General features: G+C 59.0%; 1 protein-coding gene across 1 annotated transcript in view; it reads right to left on the bottom strand.

Moving 5' to 3' along the window:
• The window catches only part of LOC146751588 (plectin-like), a 91,927-nt gene that overhangs the window by 577 nt on the left and 81,005 nt on the right, over positions 1–10,345 (bottom strand). Inside the window, exons 9-11 of the mRNA XM_085533971.1 lie at positions 6,996–7,111; positions 4,731–4,828; positions 698–817 (exon numbers count right to left, since the gene is read on the bottom strand). Coding sequence (XP_085390097.1) covers positions 698–817; positions 4,731–4,828; positions 6,996–7,111 — 334 coding nt within the window. The remainder of the gene's footprint in view (positions 1–697; positions 818–4,730; positions 4,829–6,995; positions 7,112–10,345) is intronic.

The raw sequence follows: 10,345 nt of genomic DNA, 5'->3' as shown, positions 1-10,345 counted from the left end.
TATGGGGGTATATGGGGTATATGGGGTTATATGGGGTTATATGGGGGTATATGGGGTTATATGGGGGGATATGGGGTTATATGGGGTTATATGGGATATATGGGGGTATATGGGGTTATATGGGGTTATATGGGGTTATATGGGGTATATGGGGGTATATGGGGTTATATGGGTTATATGGGGTTATGGGGTCAAAATGGGGCAGATCAATGGGGTCAATGAGGGGGACAGCACCCCCATAGCCCCCCATAGCCCCCATTACCCCCTATTGCCCCCCATCCCCCCCCATAGCCCCCCATTGCTCCCCATATTACCCCCTATTGCCCCTATCACCCCCCATTGCCCCCCATTACCCCCCATTGTGCCCCATTGCTCCCTATAATCCCCCATTGCCCCCCACTGCCCCATATCACCCCCCATATCACCCCCCATATTACCCCCCATAGCCCCCCATTGCTCCCTATCACCCCCCACAGCCCCCCATTACCCCATATCACCCCCCTTATCTCCCCATTACCCCCATAGCCCCCCACTGCCCCGCATTACCCCCCATAGCCCCCCATTACCCCCATATCACCCCCCATATCACCCCCCATGACCCCCATAGCCCCCCATGACCCCCATATCACCCCCCATATTACCCCCCATTACCCCCCATATTACCCCCCATAGCCCCCCATAGCCGCCCCTGACCCACCTCGACCTCGTCGTGGCTGCCGGGCAGCCGCTGCTCTTGGAACATGGCGATGTGTTGTCGCATCCACTGCAGCAGCTGCGTGACGGTGCCGTAGTACTGCTGCCAGCGCAGCTGCAGCTCCTGCAGCAACGGGCGCAGCCAATGGGAACCCGCAACCGGACCAACCAAAGGTGGGGGGGGGGGGAGGAAATGCAACGGGGGGGGGGGGGGGGGGGGGGGGGGGGGGGTGGTGCAGGAAATGCAACGGGGGGATGCAGGAAATGCAACGGGGGGATGCAGCTGCAGCCAGGAAATGCAACGGGGGGGGTGCAGCTGCAGCCAGGAAATGCAACGGGGGGGTGCAGGAAATGCAACGAATGGGGTGCAGTTGGGAAATGCAACAAGGGGGTGCAGTCATGGAAATGCAGCCAGGAAATGCAACAAATGGATGCAGCCATGGAAATGCAGCAAATGGATGCAGCCAAGGAAATGCAGCCAGGAAATGCAGCGAATAGATGCAGCCATGGAAATGCAACAAGGGGGTGCAGCCATGGAAATGCAGCCAGGAAATGCAACAAATGGATGCAGCCATGGGATGCAGCCAGGAAATGCAATGAACAGATGCAGCCAGGAAATGCAGCCAGGAAATGCAATGAATGGATGCAGCCATGGGATGCAGCCAGGAAATGCAACCAACGGATGCAGTTGGGAAATGCGACATGGGGGTACAGCCAGGAAATGCAACAAGTGGATGCAGCTGCAGCCAGGAAATGCAATGAAGGAATGCAGTTGGGAATTGCAACAAGGAATTGCAATGAAGGGATGCAGCAAGGAAATGCACAAATGGACGCAGTCAGGAAATGCAATGAAGGGATGCAGCTGGGAAATGCAACATAGTGATGCAGCCACAGGATGCAACCAGGAACTGCAACGAAGGGAAGCAGCAAGGAAATGCAGCCAGGAAATGCAACGAACTATGGGTCTATGGGTCAGCCCCATCTGTGGGTCAGCCCCATCTATGGGTCAGTCCTAAATCTATGGGTCTATTCCCATCTATGGGTCAGCCCCATCTATGGGTCAGCCCCTTATCTATGGGTCAGCCCCATCTATGGGTCAGCCCCCATCTATGGGTCCCATCTATGGGTCAGCCCCCATCTATGGGTCAGCCCCTATCTATGGGTCAGCCCCATCTATGGGTCACCCCCATCTATGGGTCAGCCTTAAATCTATGGGTCAGCCCTAAATCTATGGGTCAGCCCCATCTATGGGTCCCATCTATGGGTCATCCCTAAATCTATGGGTCAGCCCCCATCTATGGGTCAGCCCCCATCTATGGGTCAGCCCCCATCTATGGGTCAGCCCCCATCTATGTATCACCCCCCATCTATGGGTCCCATCTATGGGTCAGCCCCCCATCTATGGGTCCCATCTATGGGTCAGCCCCATCTGTGGGTCAGCCCCATCTATGGGTCAGCCTTAAATCTATGGGTCAGCCCTAAATCTATGGGTCACCCCCATCTATGGGTCAGCCCCATCTATGGGTCACCCCCCATCTATGGGTCAGCCCCCATCTATGGGTCACCCCCCATCTATGGGTCAGCCCCCATCTATGGGTCAGCCCTAAATCTATGGGTCACCCCCATCTATGGGTCAGCCCCCATCTATGGGTCAGCCCTACATCTATGGGTCACCCCCATCTATGGGTCAGCCCCCATCTATGGGTCAGCCCCATCTATGGGTCAGCCTTAAATCTATGGGTCAGCCCCATCTATGGGTCACCCCCATCTATGGGTCAGCCTTAAATCTATGGGTCAGCCCTAAATCTATGGGTCAGCCCCATCTATGGGTCCCATCTATGGGTCATCCCTAAATCCATGGGTCAGCCCCCATCTATGGGTCAGCCCCCATCTATGTATCACCCCCCATCTATGGGTCCCATCTATGGGTCAGCCCCATCTATGGGTCAGGCCCCATCTATGGGTCACCCCCATCTATGGGTCCCATCTATAGGTCAGCCCCATCTATGGGTCACCCCCCATCTATGGGTCACCCCCATCTATGGGTCCCATCTATGGGTCAGCCCCATCTATGGGTCCCATCTATGGGTCAGCCCCATCTATGGGTCACCCCCCATCTATGGGTCACCCCCATCTATGGGTCCCATCTATGGGTCAGCCCCATCTATTGGTCACCCCCCATCTATGGGTCACCCCCATCTATGGGTCACCCCCATCTATGGGTCCCATCTATGGGTCATCCCTAAATCCATGGGTCAGCCCCCATCTATGGGTCAGCCCCCATCTATGTATCACCCCCCATCTATGGGTCCCATCTATGGGTCAGCCCCATCTATGGGTCAGGCCCCATCTATGGGTCACCCCCATCTATGGGTCCCATCTATAGGTCAGCCCCATCTATGGGTCACCCCCCATCTATGGGTCACCCCCATCTATGGGTCCCATCTATGGGTCAGCCCCATCTATGGGTCCCATCTATGGGTCAGCCCCATCTATGGGTCACCCCCCATCTATGGGTCACCCCCATCTATGGGTCCCATCTATGGGTCAGCCCCATCTATTGGTCACCCCCCATCTATGGGTCACCCCCATCTATGGGTCACCCCCATCTATGGGTCCCATCTATGGGTCACCCCCATCTATTGGTCACCCCCCATCTATGGGTCACCCCCATCTATGGGTCAGGCCCCATCTATGGGTCACCCCCATCTATGGGTCCCATCTATGGGTCACCCCCATCTATGGGTCACCCCATCTATGGGTCACCCCCATCTATGGGTCAGCCCCATCTATGGGTCAGCCTTAAATCTATGGGTCAGCCCCATCTATGGGTCCCATCTATGGGTCATCCCTAAATCTATGGGTCAGCCCCCATCTATGTATCACCCCCCATCTATGGGTCCCATCTATGGGTCAGCCCCCCATCTATGGGTCCCATCTATGAGTCAGCCCCATCTATGGGTCACCCCCATCTATGGGTCACCCCCCATCTATGGGTCCCATCTATGGGTCCACCCCCATCTATGGGTCAGCCCCATCTATGGGTCACCCCCATCTATGGGTCAACCTTAAATCTATGGGTCAGCCCTAAATCTATGGGTCAGCCCCATCTATGGGTCACCCCCCATCTACGGGTCAGCCCCCATCTATGGGTCACCCCCATCTATGGGTCAGCCCCATCTATGGGTCACCCCCATCTATGTATCACCCCCCATCTATGGGTCCCATCTATGGGTCAGCCCCACATCTATGGGTCAGCCCCCATCTATGGTTCACCCCCATCTATGGGTCAGGCCCCATCTATGGGTCAGCCCCATCTGTGGGTCAGCCCCATCTATGGGTCAGCCCCCATCTATGGGTCCCATCTATGGGTCAGCCCCATCTATGGGTCACCCCCCATCTATGGGTCAGCCCCTTATCTATGGGTCAGCCCCATCTATGGGTCAGCCCCCATCTATGGGTCCCATCTATGGGTCAGCCCCATCTATGGGTCAGCCCCCATCTATGGGTCAGCCCCTTATCTATGGGTCAGCCCCATCTATGGGTCAGCCCCATCTATGGGTCACCCCCATCTATGGGTCAGCCCCCATCTATGGGTCCCATCTATGGGTCAGCCCCCATCTATGGGTCCCATCTATGGGTCACCCCCATCTATGGGTCAGCCCCCATCTATGGGTCCCATCTATGGGTCAGCCCCCATCTATGGGTCCCATCTATGGGTCAGCCCCCATCTATGGGTCCCATCTATGGGTCAGCCCCATCTATGGGTCACCCCCCATCTATGGGTCAGCCCCATCTATGGGTCAGCCCCCATCTATGGGTCCCATCTATGGGTCAGCCCCATTTGTGGGTCAGCCCCATCTATGGGTCACCCCCATCTATGGGTCAGGCCCCATCTATGGGTCACCCCCATCTATGGGTCCACCCCCATCTATGGGTCAGGCCCCATCTATGGGTCACCCCCATCTATGGGTCAGCCCCCTTTATCTATGTGTCCCCCCATGTGTGGGTCTGCCCCCCACGTGTGGGTCACTCACGTCTCCGTCGGGGCCGTCGCTGCGTCGGGGCAGCGCGTCGTACAGGGACGACACGTACGTGATGATCGACTTCTCGTCAGGGTGCGCCACCGCCACGTCTGACCCACAACCAGCATGGCAGCCCCATAAGTGACACATAACCGCCCCATAACTGCCCCATAAGTGACCCATAACCAACCCATAACCACCGCCACGTCTGACCCACAAGTCAGCCCCATAAGTGACACATAGCTGACCCATAACCAACCCATAACTGCCCCATAACTGCCCCATAACCAACCCATAACCAACCCATAACCACCGCCACGTCTGACCCATAACCAGCATGTCAGCCCCATAAGTGCCCCATAGCTGCCCCATAACCAACCCATAACTGCCCCATAAGTGACCCATAACCAACCCATAACCACCACCACGTCTGACCCACAACCAGCATGTCAGCCCCATAAGTGCCCCATAGCTGCCCCATAAGTGACCCATAACCAACCCATAACCACCGCCACGTCTGACCCACAACCAACATGTCAGCCCCATAAGTGACCCATAACCAACCCATAACCACCGCCACGTCTGACCCATAACCAGCATGTCAGCCCCATAAGTGACACATAACCGCCCCATAACCAACCCATAACTGCCCCATAACTGCCCCATAACCACCGCCACGTCTGACCCACAAGTCAGCCCCATAAGTGACCCATAACCGCCCCATAAGTGACCCATAACCAACCCATAACCACCTCCACGTCTGACCCACAACTAACATGTCAGTACTGCCCCATAACTGCCCCATAACCACCCCATAAGTGACCCATAACCAACCCATAACCACCGCCACGTCTGACCCACAACCAACATGTCAGTACTGACCCATAACCGCCCCATAAGTGACCCATAACCAACCCATAACCACCGCCACATCTGACCCATAACCAACACATCAGTACTGACCCACAACTGCCCCATAAGTGACCCATAACCATCCCATAACCACCGCCACGTCTGACCCACAACCAGCATGTCAGTACTGACCCATAAGTGACCCATAACTGCCCCATAAGTGACCCATAACCAACCCATAACCACCGCCACATCTGACCCATAACCAACACGTCAGTACTGACCCACAACTGCCCCATAAGTGACCCATAACCAACCTATAACCACCGCCACGTCTGACCCACAACCAGCATGTCAGTACTGACCCATAAGTGACCCATAACTGCCCCATAAGTGACCCATAACCAACCCATAACCACCGCCACGTCTGACCCACAACCAACATGTCAGCCCCATAAGTGACCCATAACTGCCCCATAGCTGCCCCATAAGTGACCCATAACTGCCCCATAAGTGACTCATAACCAACCCATAACCACCGCCACGTCTGACCCACAACCAACATGTCAGCCCCATAAGTGACCCATAACTGCCCCATAGCTGCCCCATAAGTGACCCATAACTGCCCCATAAGTGACTCATAACCAACCCATAACCACCGCCACATCTGACCCATAACCAGCAAGTCAGTACTGCCCCATCGCTGCCCCATATCTGCCCCATAACCACCCCATAAGTGACCCATAACCATCCCCCCATCTCTGCCCCACATCCACCCCATCTCTGCCCCACATCTCCCCCATCCCTGCCCCATATCCCCCAGTCTCTGCCCCCCATCTCCCCCCACCCACCCTCGGGGTCCAGCAGCCTGGTGACCCCCATCTCTGCCCCACATCCCCCCCATCTCTGCCCCACATCTCCCCCCATCTCCCCCCACCCACCCTCGGGGTCCAGCAGCCTGGTGCCCCCCATCCCTGCCCCACATGTGACCCCCATCTCTGCCCCACATCCCCCCACCCACCCTCGGGGTCCAGCAGCCTGGTGACCCCCATCCCTGCCCCACATGTGACCCCCATCCCTGCCCCACATCCCCCCATCTCTGCCCCACATCCCCCCATCCCTGCCCCACATGTGACCCCCATCCCTGCCCCCCATCTCCCCACATCTCCCCCCACCCACCTCGGGGTCCAGCAGCCTGGTGACCCCCATCCCTGCCCCACATCCCCCCATCCCTGCCCCACATCCCCCATCCCTGCCCCACATGTGACCCCCATCCCTGCCCCACATCCCCCCCATCTCTACCCCACATCTCCCCCCATCTCCCCCCACCCACCCTCGGGGTCCAGCAGCCTGGTGACCCCCATCTCTGCCCCACATCCCCCCATCTCTGCCCCCCATCCCTGCCCCCCATCTCCCCCCACCCACCCTCGGGGTCCAGCAGCCTGGTGACCCCCAGCTCGGTCTCGGCGACGCTGAAGGCCTGTTCCAGGTTCTGGAGGCTGCTCTGCTGCTCAACGCGGCCCATGTCCACCAAGTGGGGCCTATGGGGCGGGGGGGACATGGGGGGCAGCGATGGGGGAGATGGGGGGAGATGGGGGGCAGGGATGGGGGAGATGGGAGAGATGGGGGGCAGAGATGGGGGAGATGGGGGAGATGGGGGGAGATGGGGGATATGGGGGGATATGGGGGAGATGGGGGGAGATGGGGGGCAGGGATGGGGGAGATGGGGGGAGATGGGGGGAGATGGGGGGCAGGGATGGGGGATATAGGGGATATGGGGGAGATGGGGGGCAGGGATGGGGGGAGATGGGTGATATGGGGGAGATGGGGGGAGATGGGGGGCAGGGATGGGAGATATGGGGGAGATGGGGGCAAGGGGGGAAGTGGGGGGCAGGGATGGGGGATATGGGGGGAGATGGGGGGCAGGGATGGGGGATATGGGGGGATATGGGGGAGATGGGGGGAGATGGGGGGCAGGGATGGGGGGAGATGGGGGGCAGGGATGGGGGATATGGGAGAGATGGGGGGAGATGGGGGATATGGGGGGATATGGGGGAGATGGGGGGAGATGGGGGGCAGGGATGGGGGAGATGGGGGATATGGGGCAGGGATGTGGGGTGGGAGGAATGGGGCAGGAATGGGGGGGAAGATGGGGGAGATGGGGGGAGATGGGGGGAGATGTGGGGTGGAGAGATGGGGGAGGTATGGGGGGGAGATGGGGAGTGGGAGGGGGAGATGGGGGTAAATGGGGGGAGATAGAGGGCAGGGATGGGGGATATGGGGGAGATGGGGGGCAGGGATGGGGGTAAAAGGGGGTAAATGGGGGGTGGGAGGTGGGAGATGGGGGGAAAGGGAGCATGAGCCCAAAGCTCAGCACAACCTCATCATGTGGGCCCAGAGCAGCACAGCCCCATAGCACTGCCCCATAGCACTGCCCCATAGCACTGCCCCATAGCACAGCCCCATAGCACTGCCCCATAGCACAGCCCCATAGCACAGCCCCATAGCACAGCCCCATAGCACAGCCCCATAGCACTGCCCCATAGCACAGCCCCATAGCACAGCCCCATAGCACAGCCCCATAGCACAGCCCCATAGCACTGCCCCATAGCACTGCCCCATAGCACTGCCCCATAGCACAGCCCCATAGCACAGCCCCATAGCACTGCCCCATAGCGCTGCCCCATAGCACAGCCCCATAGCACTGCCCCATAGCACAGCCCCATAGCACTGCCCCATAGCACTGCCCCATAGCACAGCCCCATAGCACTGCCCCATAGCACTGCCCCATAGCACAGCCCCATAGCGCAGCCCCATAGCACTGCCCTATAGCACTGCCCCATAGCACTGCCCCATAGGCAGCCCCATAGCACTGCCCCATAGCACTGCCCCATAGCACAGCCCCATAGCACTGCCCCATAGCACTGCCCCATAGCACTGCCCCATAGCACAGCCCCATAGCACAGCCCCATAGCACTGCCCCATAGCACAGCCCCATAGCACTGCCCCATAGGGCAGCCCCATAGCACAGCCCCATAGCACTGCCCCATAGCACTGCCCCATAGCACAGCCCCATAGCTCTGCCCCATAGCACAGTCCCATAGCACAGCCCCATAGCACTGCCCCATAGCACAGCCCCATAGGGCAGCCCCATAGCACAGCCCCATAGGGCAGCCCCATAGCACAGCCCCATAGCACAGCCCCATAGGGCAGCCCCATAGCACTGCCCCATAGCACTGCCCCATAGGGCAGCCCCATAGCACAGCCCCATAGGGCAGCCCCATAGCACAGCCCCATAGCACAGCCCCATAGGGCAGCCCCATAGCACAGCCCCATAGGGCAGCCCCATAGCACAGCCCCATAGCACAGCCCCATAGCACAGCCCCATAGCACTGCCCCATAGCACTGCCCCATAGCACTGCCCCATAGCGCAGCCCCATAGCACTGCCCCATAGCACAGCCCCATAGCACAGCCCCATAGCACAGCCCCATAGCACTGCCCCATAGCACAGCCCCATAGCACTGCCCTATAGCACTGCCCCATAGCACTGCCCCATAGCACAGCCCCATAGCACAGCCCCATAGCACTGCCCCATAGCACAGCCCCATAGCACAGCCCCATAGTACAGCCCCATAGCACTGCCCCATAGCACTGCCCCATAGCACAGCCCCATAGCACTGCCCCATAGCACAGTCCCATAGCAGCCCTATAGCACAGCCCCACAGCACTGCCCCATAGCAGCCCTATAGCACAGCCCCACAGCACTGCCCCATAGCAGCCCTATAGCACAGCCCCACAGCACTGCCCCATAGCAGCCCTATAGCACTGCCCCATAGCAGCCCTATAGCACAGCCCCACAGCGTAATCCCATAACACAGCACAGCCCCATAACACAGCACAGCCCCATTGCACTGCCCCATAGCACAGCATAGCCCCGTAACACAGTGCAGCCCATTAACACAGCACAGCCCCACAGCACAGTCCCATTGCACTGCCCCATAGCACAGCACAGCCCCATAGCACGGCCCCATCCCCCCACTGCCCCCATCTCCCCCATACCCCCCATATCTCCCCCCATACCCCCCATATCTCCCCCCATAGCCCCCTATCTCCCCCCATAGCCCCCTATCTCCCCCCATATCCCCCTATCTCCCCCACTATCTCCCCCCATATCCCCCTATCTCCCCCCATAGCCCCCTATCTCCCCCCATAGCCCCCTATCTCCCCCTATCTCCCCCTATCTCCCCCATATCTCCCCCTATCTCCCCCCATAACCCCCTATCTCCCCCCATAGCCCCATATCTCCTTATATCCCCCCCATCTCCCCCCATAGCCCCCTATCTCCCCCAATAACCCCCTATCTCCCCCAATAACCCCCTATCTCCCCCAATAACCCCCTATCTCCCCCCATATCTCCCTATCTCCCCCCATAGCCCCCTATCTCCCCCCATAGCCCCCTATCTCCCCCCATAGCCCCCATTGATACCTATGGCTGTGTATGATGGCGTTGAAGAGCTTCCCGTCCCCCATAGCCCCCTATCTCCCCCCATAGCCCCCTATCTCCCCCCACATCTCCCCCTATCTCCCCCTATCTCCCCCCATAGCCCCCTATCTCCCCCCATAGCCCCCTATCTCCCCCTATCTCCCCCCATAACCCCCTATCTCCCCTTATCTCCCCCCATAGCCCCCTATCTCCCCCTATATCCCCCTATCTCCCCCCATATCTCACCCTATCTCCCCCCTATTGGTACCTATGGCTGTGTATGATGGCGTT

The sequence above is a fragment of the Coturnix japonica genome, unplaced genomic scaffold (genome assembly GCF_054131305.1).
Source record: "Coturnix japonica strain WE unplaced genomic scaffold, WE-NBRP24 Scf072, whole genome shotgun sequence".
Lineage (NCBI taxonomy): Eukaryota > Metazoa > Chordata > Aves > Galliformes > Phasianidae > Coturnix > Coturnix japonica.
This window is presented reverse-complemented; position numbering and strand designations above follow the sequence as displayed.